This window comes from Parasteatoda tepidariorum, chromosome 10 (genome assembly GCF_043381705.1).
Source record: "Parasteatoda tepidariorum isolate YZ-2023 chromosome 10, CAS_Ptep_4.0, whole genome shotgun sequence".
Lineage (NCBI taxonomy): Eukaryota > Metazoa > Arthropoda > Arachnida > Araneae > Theridiidae > Parasteatoda > Parasteatoda tepidariorum.
Window position 1 is genome coordinate 58852579 of NC_092213.1, and position 14830 is coordinate 58867408.

Sequence of the window (14830 nt, forward strand, 5' to 3'; positions counted from 1 at the left end):
ACTGAAACAGAAGCCCCGGTGTCTATAAGGGTCTATTGAACGTTATGCATAAAGAAAAGAAATATCATTCATACATAAACTAAATTTATTAACTAAAAACAAGAACACAACCATCTGGTTTGACGGCCGAGAATGAAAAAGGTAAAACTGGAAAAGTGAAAAACCAAATTACAACTCAGTTGTCAACGGAACGTTGCCAACGGTGTTAAATAAATTTAAAGCTTTAAATAAAGATAGGTGAGGCTAGATCTGTAGCTCACCATAGACATTTCGAATGTATTTGGAAAAGATTCTTTATCAGAAGTATTTAAAATGCTCAATAACTTTCTGGTTATGGATTTTTCAATTTTGTTAACAAAAGCACAGTCGGGGAGTGAGAACAAGTTTTGAATGTCTTAAGCGCAAAATCTTACAGCCATAGGTTAAAATGATACTACAGAGCTTATGCATAGCTATATGAACAATGGAACGTATTTTTTCATTATTCTTTTAATCAAGTTTGTGTAAAATCTGCAACTGCTGTCTAATTTTGTGTGTGTTTAAAATAGCAATAGTTTTGATTTTCATTGCCTTCTGAAACTGATGTGACAACTGTGGATATTTTCATTGTATTTGGAAAAGATACTCCCTCAGAAGTATTTAAAATGTTCAATAACTTTCTGGTTATGGGTTTTTTAATTTTGTTAACAGAAGCACAGTCGGGGAGTGAGAACTAGTTTTGAATGTCTTAAGCGCAAAATCTTACAGTCATAGGTTGAAATGATTCTACAGAGCTCATGCATAGCTATAATGATACAATGGAACATATTTTTTCATTATTCTTTTAATCAGGTTTGTGTGAAATCTGCTACTGCTGCCAAATTTTTTGAGTGTTTAAAATAGCAATAGTTTTGATTTTCATTACCTTCTGAAACTGACGTGACAACTGTGGATATTTTCATTGTATTTGGAAAAGATACTCACTCAGAGATATTTAAAATGCTCAATAACTTTCTGGTTATGAGCTTTTCTATTTTGTTGATAGCAGCACATTTGGGCTACGAAAACTAATTTCGAATGTAACCATTTCTTGGGCACAAGTTCTTGTAGCCATAGGTTAAAATGATACTGCAGAGCGTATGAATAGCTGTCATAAACACTGGAACATATTTTTTTTTATATTTTGAAAGCCTATCCTTTATTGCATCAGGTTTTCATGTCTGAAACTTGCTGTTTCTATATAACTCTTTTTTTTTTCTTTCTATAATTTAATAATAGTTTTGATCTTCATTGCCTTGATGATCAACTGATGCGATATCGTCAGAAAATTGTTTCTTTTAAGTGATTTAAATTGATAAATAATTCGAATTTTCATAAAATTCGAATTATTTATCGATTTATAACCATTTCTTGGGCACAAGTTCCTGTAGCCATAGGTTAAAATGATACTGCAGAGCGTATGAATAGCTGTCATAAACAGTGGAACATATTTTTTTTATATTTTAAAAGCCTATCCTTTATTGCATCAGGTTTTCATGTCTGAAACTTGCTGTTCCTATATAACTCTTTTTTTTTATTTCTATAATTTAATAATAGTTTTGATCTTCATTGCCTTGATGATCAACTCATGCGATATCGTCAGAAAATTGTTTCTTTTAAGTGAATTAAATTGATAAATATTTAAGTATTTTTAAATATAAACTAATTTTACAGTTAATATCCTATTCTGATGCTTTTATTTTATGATATAGGTACTTTTCGCTTAGTCGGGTACAAGCAAATTAAATTTTTTTCTCCAAATTTTGATTTTATTCATTTTGTTTAGTTTTTATGCTTTTAAAATATAATAAAGTAAAAAAAAATGTTGGTTGAGGTTTACATCTTTTGATGACTTTTTGCTTGCGCCGACTGACCAAAAATTACCATGATATGATTACTATGACATTTTTATTATCATTGTTAATTTGTTTTGAATATTTAGTATAAAATATAGATATCCTTGAGTAGAGTATTTTTTCATATTTTATGATCACACTGCTAGTTCATTTTGATCGTAAATGAGTAATGAATAAAAATTAATTTGATTTTTTTAAACCTTATTGAATTAATTTTTTAACTTTATTGAATATTGTTTTTTTTTAAAAAAGGAAATTTTTAGCTCTTTTTATTATTCTGTGGTTACTGCTGTTTGGAAAAAAATTTCAATCGCTTATAAAATAATATTTGGGTTAATACAAGTCCGGTGACTTTGAGAAGAAATAATTTTTTGAAACAACGAGATGGTAAAATTTAAAATGCGAGACAATTTTTGTTGAATTTGATATGGCTAATTTTAAGCACTTAAACGTCATTTTACATTTTATATTGGGCCATAAAGTTGATGTCTTGAACCATTTGATATAATACAAAATTACTTCAAACTTAATGAAGTGTTAAAGTGAATGAAAATTCCGTTTAAATTGAACCATGTGTTTTGTAACCTAGTAGAGGATGATTAATTCACACGATAAAATGGTTCACCATGACTTGATTTGATATCGGTAAAAATTTCTTAGAAATGGGGGAAATCTATGGTTTTAAACTAATTTCATTTATAAACAATACAAAATATATTTCCATGCACGGTTAAAAAGGATCAAAGACAATTCATCTAATCGTTATTTTAACATATTCAAACGAAACAGTCTAATATCCATAAGAAAAATGGCATTTAAACAGTTCACCGTGGGAAAAACCGTTCATCAACTGTTTTCACCTAATACGATTAAATAACAAGAATTTTATAGCACAAACTAGGCTTGAATCCACTTAATGAATCCACTTAGTTCCTTGTAGTTGGGTACATATGATAGCCGAGAGGGCTCATCTGCCAATCTCATGACCGACAAAGTAGAGGTTCAAGTCCTAGCGTTGATATCCCATAATTTCCTCCATTCTCTTCAACACATGAATAGTTGCCAGTATCCTGAACTCCCCAATTTATATCCCTGGACTATTTGAAGACGATTCTCTCATTCACGCATAGATGGCAGCACCAAAAAGCTGCTTAGCAGCTCCAATGTCCTGTTAAATTTCTTCTTTTTTTCGGTTTTGAAACTATGCTAATTGTAAATGGTTAAAAACTCACATAGTTTTGTATTCATGTTTTTTTTAATTATACTGGTTGTTAACGGTTTAAAAAGTGTAAAGGTAAAAAAAAAAGTTTTTTACAAACTTTATGGTTATGGACTGCTGCCGGTTATTTTACTGTAATTTTAGAATGAAAATCGTAACAGCGTGTAAATATTTTGAAAGTTCCATTTTGAAGATAAATTTAAATTTGAAAACACCAGCCCACAATTTGATGATGGAAGCACAAATTAAAATTGGAAGTTGTTAATAATTTTGACGCTCGCAAAAGTTACTGGCTATATTAGGTGGGTCTAGCTGATGAAAATTCTACTTGTTTGACCATATTAAGTGAAATCAACCGATAAACGGTTCTTTTCACAGTCAACAATTTGATTACCATCTTATTTATGGTTAATTGGTTGATTTATTTGAATGTGGTAAAATAAAATTAAACAATCAATGATGTAACATGATTTTAATGTGGTGAAATAAAATAAATGGAATAAATAGTTATTTAACCATTTTTTTTTCAGAAAAATTTCTAACAGTGTTCGATTATCTAATAAACACCTATGTCATTTTAAACAACTCCAAAACACGATTAGGATATTTATATGTTTATTTTATTTCCGAGCCTATCTTTTGTATTAAGATAATTCAGTGCAACATAATAACAATATTTACTTTTAGGTAAGGAGCGCTTTTAACTGTGGTCATTTACCGTAGTTGCATAGATAATTCTCGAAATAAGAAAATCTTTAACGAAGATTAGACATCGGATGCTTCAAAACAAAAACAGCTCTTAAGAAATTCCAAACAAAATAAGATAAGGTGCTACTTCCATGGAAATAAACATATTTGGTTATTTTGTTGCTTGTTTCGGATGCTCAAAGGGCAACCTTCACCAGTGTAACAGAAAGTAAGTGCTGATAAGTTTTGTAACTTATCAGCACTCAATAACAGCGAATACCTTTTTTTTTGTTGAGGAGTGCTGGGAGTTTCATTAGAAAGCGTGGTGAACAACAAAAGCTGCAGACCATGTTGGTGTTTTATTATATACACTTTTTTGCACTATTCTATTTATAGTATTGCATTCTTTATCTCATAATTTATTATATATGCTCTCTAATTTTCATCAGCTTATAGGATTTTAAATATAAGATGGAGAAAAAAGAATGAAGAAGAAAATTAAAAAAAATACTGAAAATTTATTTATTTTTTGGAAAATATGTTCCCAATAGAAGATCGGTAATTTTAATTTCACTTTTTGATAATTTCACTTTATTTAAAACAAAAAAACTTGTAATAGTGAATGAAATATAAAAAGCTTCCTTACTCTCTCTGGATCGGGTTGAAGTACAACTATAGTGGTTATAGCACACCACCACTATTCCGGAGTTCCTTGCTTCTAATCCTCCCGGTAGCCAATGAACATCCGTGTCACCTATTTCTAACTCCACATCACTTTTGAGACTGCATTTTGATCAAAAATGAGTATATGCGGTTTTGTGTTTAAATACACGGGGTTTCCGAATTCGACTATTATTTGCTCAATTTTGAGAAACCACTTTTACATTGTATCTGTATGCAAAAAATACTATTCGCCTGAAAAATTTTATATGTTTGGGGGTTAGTGAAACTATTTTTAATTTCATAAGAGTGACGCACTGTTAGAACATTCATTCTGAAATTACGGTAAAATAACAGTCGATTAACCATAATGTTAATCGTTCGAAAACATTTTTTGCCTTTACGGTTTTAAAAACCGCTTACAAGTGGTACAGTACAGAAACCGTGAATACAAAAGTACACGGATTTGTAACCATTTACATCTATGCTTGAATAATAGTTTCGAATTCTAATAGTCCGGGGTCACCGATTGAAGAGTGTGGAACACTGGAAACTCATCACGCATTGAAGAAATGTTGTAGTATCAACTCTGGGAATCGAACCCATGCTAAGCGTATCATGAGATAGGTTTTTTTGACTGTATTGGCTAAATATGGTAAAATAACAATTACATAAATTGCTATATAGCCATTTTTGCTGAGAAATTTCTAACAGTGCTGAACTTGAGAAAGTTTACCTTAGCCATCTCTAAGCCATCCGGACTATTTTTAAGATTGCTATTGATACATTTTTAATTTTTAGTTAAGTTTGATATTTATATAGTTTTACTTTTCTTAGGTGATGCTGAGAGATGCTGGTATTATGCGTCAAAATGGACCAACACTTTTGACTGAAGCAAAACACATGAAAGGCGTTGCAGATGTCGCTTCTCATATACTAAGCGCGTATTTTGCGGCAAAGCCAGTCCAATAAATAAACTTGACAACAATTAAAATTAAAAATATTACAGAAATTTATTTAAATTCATTTCTAAAGTTAGATAAATAATTTTTAAATCGATATACATTTTTTATCTAATATGAAAGCTGAATGAATAAAAAGTTGAATGTAAGAATAATTTGAATTATTTGGTTCTTTTATGTATTTGAGATTTGAATTAAATTTATCTATAAAACTTACTATTTCTTGATTAATTAGGCTGTTAACTTTGTTGAATAAATTAAAATAAAAGAGCTGAAGGGAATAAAAGTAAAAGGGATCTTATTAAATAATATGAACTGCTAAGATCCCAATAACACCAGACATATTGGAGAAATGTAAAGAAGAAGTTGACGTACAGTGTGCAAAAATAAATACATAAATAAATAAATGCATGCACAAATAAATAAATACATAATTAAATAAATACATAAATGAATAAATGCATAATTAAATACTTAATAAAAATAATCAGACCACTCTAAATAACTTTTGATCTAATGATCGGATCCTCACTTTTTAGGACTCAATCTTAACGGTTCAAGGGGGTGACCTCAAGTATGCTAATTAATTTGTGCAGATGATATCTTACGTTACGGAATCAGGTGCAAAATCATACTGTCTCTGAATAAAAATAATGTCCTTTTTTTCACACGCAGCTGTGATATTTTCATTAATTAAAGAATTGATTTTAGTGAATGAAAATGTGGTTCTGCACTGAATTATCATGGTTGCTGTCTTGACTAATGTGATAATTTGATGTTAAAACTTTTTCGCTTGCTTGATAAATTTCTCGATAAAGCCCTTTTGAATTGAATTGCACTAGAGCTGCACGATGGGCTATTGGCGACGGTCTGGGAAACATCCCTGAGGATTATCCGAAGACATGCCATTACAATTTTGATCCTCTGTAGAGGAGATGGCCCCCCCCCCGCTTCGGTAGCCCGACGACCTGCACGCGAAGTCGAGCACTTTACGGTAAAATAGTAAAAACGAGGATCAATACCGCACACGCTCGGTCCTTACACAGACTGATCCAAGTGGGCACCCACCCACACACTGACCGCAGCCAGTGATGCTTGACTTCGGTGATCTGCTGGGAACCGTGTCTTAACTATCAGTCCACTGCGGCACAGAGATTTACTTGGATTGAGTAGACTAAGTAATTCTTATCATTTTAACCTCTCTTTAAATTTTAAAGCAAAATTATGATAATAGATAAGAGGTATCGATTTGTGACGGGAATATGGAGGCCTTTATGATCTGACAGATTTAACGTGCACCAGTCTCCATTTACTACTTCGGCCGTGGCTGGATTCGAACCCCCGTTCTCACAAATGTGAGTCCAGCACCCTGCCAACCAGGCTATTCTGACCTCACATCCTAATGTTTTTACCTCAAATAAGCTTTTTTGAATATGTGTCTTATTTTATTATCCCTAGCTCCCTTTTATTCGATATTTTAGAACAAAAAAAATGAAATAAATTAAATATTAAGAATATATAGCTGAAGATTTTCAGACCTATAGATAAATGTTATACTGGTTTTTGTAAATCATCTCGATGAATACATATATAAATATATACGTATACAATATACATTTATTAAAATGTTTACGTATTCTATTGAAATTTATTTTCCGTAATATTAATATAGAATTCTTTTCCAACTTACTTTCTTTAATGAAAACGGGGTTATTATGAATCTAATAAACTATAAAGAAGAAAAATACAAATCAGTTTAAAAAAATCGTTACAACTGGCTATCAGTTTGCCTTATTATCGATTTATTTACAAATTACTGCTATCAGTTTTTCATGATTTAAAACTGACTATTTTAGATTATGTATTCATAAGTTTTTAGCATTTCATAGGAGTTTCGTCTCATGCTTTCAAGTTTTGTACAAACTGTAAATACTTTCAAAAACCAGATTTTTAAGACCGACATGAGATTAATCCGAATTTTTAATTGATTTTAAGAAAGGCCCGGGTGGTAGGGTTGTATTCATAAGTTTTTAGCATTTCATAGAAGTTTCGTCTCATGCTTTCAAGTTTTGTACAAACTGTAAATACTTTCAAAAACCAGATTTTTAAGACCGACATGAGATTAATCCGAATTTTTAAATGATTTTAAGAAAGGCCCGGGTGGTAGGGAAATAATTTTCCAGAAACTTTTTAAGAAGTGAGGATTTTCAGATTCAATGAAAGATTTAAAAACGAAAGTGAAATAATATATGTCTTGAAAACTTTTTAAGATGTGAGGAATCTCAGATGAAACGGAAGATTTAAAATCGAAAGTGAAATAATTTTCCGAAAATTTTTTAAGATGTGAAGAAACTCAGGTGCAATGAAAGAATTGAAATTGAAAGTGAAATAATACCCTGACAACTTCTTAAGATGTGAAGAAACTCAGGTGCAATGAAAGAATTGAAATTGAAAGTGAAATAATATCCTGACAACTCTTTAAGATGTGAAGAAACTCAGGTGCAATGAAAGAATTAAAATTGAAAGTGAAATAATACCCTGACAACTTTTTAAGATGTGAAGAAACTCAGGTGCAATGAAAGAATTGAAATTGAAATAATATCCTAAAAACTTTTTAAGATGTGAGTAATTTCAGAAGCAATGAAAATTTTTAAATCGAAGGTAATTTTGAAACGTTCTTGCCGATTCCTAGGCAACGTAAATTCAACTAAATCTTGTAAAATGCTTCAAACTTTTCAAAAACTTTGAGTGTAATCATAATCATTTTAAACATAAGTGTTGTTTTGACGAATGTTTCATTGTTGTTCTTTAAATAACTTCAACATTTTGTGACACTCCCTTACAACTTTTTATTGCATTTCGTTTAAAATTCAGATTATAGTAAGATTTATCTATTTAATTGACGTTATTTAATTGCAAATAAGAAAAAAGCATTATAAAGGTCATGCTAAATAGTTTCTTTGAATCCCCATTGTTATCTGGGCTGAACAAGTATGTGAACCCTTCGTGGGTGGCGTTGATATTTTTTGCAGCCAGAAATGATGCTAAACGCGAAATTTTTTAATTAACTTTAGAATGCCGTGGGGACTCAGGGGATATAGCGTTTGCCTTCCAATGGGATGAACTGGGTTCGAATCTCAGCCTCAGTGGTAGACGAATAATGGGTTAGAGTCCCCCTGCTATCAGGATAACCGTGGAAGATTTCGGTGGTTTTCCTCTCCATGCGAGTTAATACGAGTTTGTTCCATCAAAAAGTCCACCACGGAGGCAGATTTCTCTCAATACTCGATCCAGGAGTTCTTTTGTCTTCTGGATTGGGCTCAAAATTACATTAACATTGGTAGTCGTAAAACTAAAATTTAGTCGGCTGTTAAACGACGGCTATAAAATGAAAAAACTTTAGAAGAACATAAAAAATTACTATGCAGAAAAAATAAGTAAATACACAAAAATTAGCAAAAATCACAACCAGTAAATTTTTTTTAACAAAACAATTACTAATTTTTCAATACCTAACATAATGTAATTATAAATAATAAGAAAAATTATGAAGGTCTTGTTAAATGGTCTCTTTGAATTCATACTGTTTTTTTAGATGAACAAACATGATTGAAGAATCTTTCGCGTGGGACTTTGGTAATTCATGTCAATTATGCCTGAAGCAGCAAGAAATGATACTGAGCTCAAAACTTTTCTGTTTCGACAACATTAAATGAAAAAAAAAAAACATTTATAGCGCATAAAAAATTCACATATACGCAGAAATTAATAGATTTTAATATAAATAAAGTTTTTTACTATTAATAAAAAACTGCCAAATAGGTTATGAATAAAATAAAATGGGATTTAATCGGAAAATTAATAGGATGGGTTATTTTCAAGCGTACTCCTCATCTACTCCCCTAATAAAATTCATAAAAACTGAAATTAATTATCCATTCCCTAAGGAGATCGTATACTGAGAAAAAAATATGGTAAAAATTACCATAATATGCAAACATTTACCGTGTTTCTGGCTCTATGGGAATACCAAAAAGCTCTGTAATATTTACCGAAGTACTTTGGTAATGATTTTAGTAAAATTAACAATGAAATATGATTTCATAATATGAGATAAAATTTGATAAATGTTAAATTTGGTAATTTTATTATGATATTATCTTAGAACATGGCACATAAACCATTTATTCGGATGATGATTGTTACATGATGGTTGCTACGCTTAAATGAAGTATAGTGAGAGGTAATTAACGATTAAATTTTATTTAAAAGTAGCAAAAATTTCAAAAAAATTTCATTTTGAAGTTGAAAATGCAGCTTTGAGTCCCGCAGGAAGTATATACCCATGCATGAGAGCCACCATAATTGTAAATTGTTTCTACATATAAGTTGAAGGGCATATAAAGCTTTGAGCTTAAGGTCACAATAGCGGTTTTGTAAAAATGCAATAAATCTGGACAAGAGCACTGTTCAGTTTCACAAATAACAAAAGAGTACTGTTCAGTTTCACAAATAACAAAAAAGTACCATTCAGTTTCACAAATAACAAAAGAGCATTGTTCAGATTGAGAAAAGTAAGGTGTCAAGATAAAAACTAAACCCAACTTACCATTATCTCTGTTATCTGTAAGCCNTAATTCTGAAACGTTCTTGCCGATTCCTAGGCAACGTAAATTCAACTAAATCTTGTAAAATGCACTATTTAGGATCTTTTTACTAAAAAAAAAAAAAAAAAAAAAANAAAAAAAAAAAAAAAAAAAAAAAAAAAAAAAAAAAAAAAAAAAAAAAAGCGAACTGGTGGAACATATATTTTCTTTCAAAAACTTTGAGTGTAATCATAATCATTCTAAACATAAGTGTTGTTTTAACGAATGTTTCATTGTTGTTCTTTAAATAACTTCAACATTTTGTGACACTCCCTTTCAACTTTTTATTGCATTTCGTTTAAAATTTAGATTATAGTAAGATTTATCTATTTAATTGACGTTATTTAATTGCAAATAAGAAAAAAGCATTATAAAGGTCATGCTAAATACTTTCTTTGAATCCCCATTGTCATCTGGGCTGAACAAGTATGTGAACCCTTCGTGGGTGGCGCTGATATTTTTTGCAGCCAGAAATGCTGCTAAACACGAAATTTTTTAATTAACTTTAGAATGCCGTGGGGACTCAGGGGATATAGCCTTCCAATGAGGTGAACTGAGTTCGAATCTCAGCGTCAGTGGTAGACGAATCATGGGTTAGAGTCCCCTTGCCATCAGGATAACCGTGGGAGATTTCTGTGGTTTTCCTCTCCATGCGAGTTAATACGAGTTTGTTCCATCAAAAAGTCTACCACGGAGGCAGCTTTCTCTCAATACTCGATCCAGGAGTTCTTGTGTCATGCGGATTGGGTTCAAAATTACATTAACATTAGTAGTCGTAAAGCTAAAATTTGGTCGGCTGTTCAACGAAGGATATAAAATGAAAAAAACTTAGCTTTGGATTTTAGAAGAACAAAAAAAATTACTATGCATAAAAAATAAATAAATACACAGAAATTAGTAAAAATCACAACCATTAATTTTTTTTTACAAAACAATTACTAATTTTTCAATAACTAACATAATGTAATTATAAATAATAAAAAAAAATTATGAAGGCCTTGTTAATTGGTCTCTTTGAATTCATACCGTTTTTTTTAGATGAACAAACATGATTGAAGAATCTTTCGCGTGGGACTTTGGTAATTCACGTCAATTATGCCTGAAGCAGCAAGAAATGATACTGAGCTCAAAACTTTTTCTGTTTATACAACAAATGAAAAAAAAAACATTTACAGCGCATAAAAAATTCACAAATACGCAGAAATTCATAGATTTTAATATAAATAAAGTTTTTTATTATTAATAAAAAAGTGCCAAATAGGCTATGAATAAAATAAAATGGGATTTAATCGGAAAATTACTCGGAAAGTTTTTTATTATTAATAAAAAAGTGCCAAATAGGCTATGAATAAAATAAAATGGGATTTAATCGGAAAATTACGAGGATGGGTTATTTCAAGCGTACGCCTCATCTACTTCCCTAATAAAATTCATAAAAACTGAAAATAATTATCCATTCCCTATGGAGATCGTATACTGAGAAAAAAATATGGTAAAAATTATCATAATATGCAAAAATTTACCGTGTTTCTGGCTCTATGGGATGATAATGAGGGCTTTGGTAATGATTTTAGTAAAATTAACAATGAAATATGATTTCATAATATGAGATAAAATTTGATAAATGTTAAATTTGGCACATAACATTGCACAAAACCATTTATTCGAGTGATGATTGTTACATGATGGTTGTTACGCTTAAATGAAGTATAATGAGAAGTAATTAACGATTAAATTTTATTTAAAAGTAGCCAAAATTTCAGCAGAATTTCATTTTGAAATCGGAAATGCAGCTTTGAGTCCCGCAGGAAGTATATATCCATACATGAGAGCCATCATAATTGTAAATTGTTTCTGCATATAAGTTGAACAGCATATAAAGTTTTGAGCGTAAGGTCATAATAGCGGTTTTGTAAAAATGCAATAAATCTNGATTACTATGACATTTTTATTATCATTGTTAATTTGTTTTGAATATTTAGTATAAAATATAGATATCCTTGAGTAGAGTATTTTTTCATATTTTATGATCACTGCTAGTTCATTTTGATCGTAAATGAGTAATGAATAAAAATTAATTTGATTTTTTTAAACCTTATTGAATTAATTTTTTAACTTTATTGAATATTGTTTTTTTTTAAAAAGGAAATTTTTAGCTCTTTTTATTATTCTGTGGTTACTGCTGTTTGGAAAAAAAATTCAATCGCTTATAAAATAATATTTGGGTTAATACAAGTCCGGTGACTTTGAGAAGAAATAATTTTTTGAAACAACGAGATGGTAAAATTTAAAATGCGAGAGAATTTTTGTTGAATTTGATACGGGTAATTTTAAGCACTTAAACGTCATTTTACATTTTATATTGGACCATAAAGTTGATGTCTTGAACCATTTGATATAATAAAAAATTACTTCAAACTTAATGAAGTGTTAAAGTGAATGAAATTTCCGATTAAATTGAACCATGTGTTTTGTAACCTAGTAGAAGAAGATTTATTCACACGATAAAATTGTTCAACATGGTTTAATTTGATACCGGTAAAAATTTCTTAGAAGCGGGGAAAATCTATAGTTTTAAACTATTTTCATTTATAAAGAATACAAAATATATTTCTGTGCACGGTTAAAAAGGACCAATAACAATTCATCCGTTATTTTAACATATTCAAACGAAACAATCTAATATCCATAAGAAAAATGGCATTTAAACAGTTCACCGTGGAAATAACCGTTCATAAACTGTTTTCACCTAATACGATTAAATAATCAGAATTTTATAGCACCAATTAGACTCACCTATTGAATCCACTTAGTTCCTTGTAGTTGGGTACATATGATAGCCGAGAGGGCTCACCTGCCCATCTCATGACCGACAAAGTGGAGGTTCAAGTCCTAGCGTTGATATCCCATAATTTCCTCCATTCTCTTCAACACATGAATAGTTGCCAGTATCCTGAACTCCCCAATTTATATCCCTGGACTATTTGAAAACGACTCTCTCATTCACGCATAGATGGCAGCACCAAAAAGCTGCTTAACAGCTCCAATGTCCTGTTAAATTTCTTCTTTTTTTCGGTTTTGAAACTATGCTAATTGTAAATGGTTAAAAATCCACATAGTTTTGCATTCATGTTTTTTTTAACCATACTGGTTGTTAACGGTTTAAAAAGTGTAAAAGTAAAAAAAAAAATTCCACAAACTTTATGGTTATGGACTGCTGCCGGTTATTTTACTGTAATTTTAGAATGAAAATTGTAACAGCGTGTAAATATTTTGAATGTTCCATTTTGAAGATAAATTTAAATTTGAAAACACCACCCCGCAATTTGATGATGAGTACAAATTAAAATTGTAAGCTGTTAATAATTTTGACGCACGCAAAAGTTACTGGCTTCATTAGGTGGATCTAGCTGATGCAAATTCTACTTGTTTGACCATATTAAGTAAAATCAGCCTATAAACGGTTCTTTTCACAGTCAACAATTTGATTACCATCTTATTTATGATTAGTTGGTTGTTTTGTTTGAATGTGGTAAAATAAAATTAAACAATCAATGATGCAAAATGATTTTAATGTGGTGAAATAAAATAAATGGAATGAATAGTTATTTAACCATTTTTTCAGAAACATTTTCTAACAGTGATCGATTATCTAATAAACACCTATGTCATTTTAAACAACTCCTAAATACGATTAGGATATTTGTATGTTTATTTAATTTCCGAGCCTATCTTTTGTATTAAGATAATTTAGTTCAACATAATAACAATATTTACTTTTAGGTAAGGAGCGCTTTTAACTGTAGTCATTTACCGTAGTTGCATAGATAATTCTCGAAATTAGAAAATCTTTAACAAAGATTAGACATCGGATGCTTCAAAACAAAAACAGCTCTTAAGAAATTCCAAACAAAATAAGATAAGGTGCTATTTCCACAGAAATAAACATATTTGGTTATTTTGTTGCTGAATAGTAAAGAGATCACTATTTTGCCAACAATGGGGAAAATAGTTTTAAAAACGATTATTGTGATTATTGTATCTTTCAACATTAGTTTTTGCTTTAAAATGATGACCACTAGGGTAAAATATGAAAAACAATTTCAATGGACAGTAGGAAATTTAGATGAGTTACCAGAAGTATTGGAAAGCATGCCTTTCTATCCAATTGAAAACAATCCTTCAAAATGGATTATGGGTTTCAACAGCGGATCCAGCAAATACTACAGAGCATTTATGGAAATTTACCTTAAAAGTTTGGATTTCAAAGATATCATCAATCAAAGACAAGATATTAAAGTAAATGGCACTATAACATTCAGGAATTCCACTCACCATAGTATTGCTGAAAAAATCTTTAAAGAAAGTGTTATTACTCCAAGTGTGCAAATTACTCTTCTTCGTGCGAATATCGGAGATTTGTTCGGAATACATTTTGTGTCAGATTTGTTTAAAAAGCTCAATAATATCTTAATATTGGACTTTTCAATGACAATTATTGCACCACTAACAGTTTTCACAAATCCTGTATGAATGCATTTTTTGTTTAGAAAAATGCATCAGTACTTGTTTGCTTTAACAATTAGAGTATTTCGTGAAAATTCATCTTCAGACTTCAAAGATATCATCAGTCAAAGACAAGATATTAAAGTAAATGGCACTATAACATTCAGGAATTCCACTCACCATAGTATTGCTGAAAAAATCTTTAAAGAAAGTGTTATAACTCCAAGTGTACAAGTTACTCTTCTTCGTGCGAATATTGGAGATTTGTTCGGAATA

The 14830-nt window shown here is 30.3% G+C and overlaps 1 protein-coding gene across 1 annotated transcript in view; it reads left to right on the forward strand.

Annotated features, from left to right (window-relative positions):
- Positions 1–5618, forward strand: part of LOC107436131 (urease accessory protein UreG) — a 19915-nt gene extending 14297 nt beyond the window's left edge. The window contains exon 7 of the mRNA XM_071186831.1: positions 5278–5618. Within this exon, the coding sequence (XP_071042932.1) occupies positions 5278–5412 (135 nt within the window). The 3' untranslated portion in view covers positions 5413–5618. The remainder of the gene's footprint in view (positions 1–5277) is intronic.
- Positions 5619–14830: the final 9212 nt, after the last annotated feature.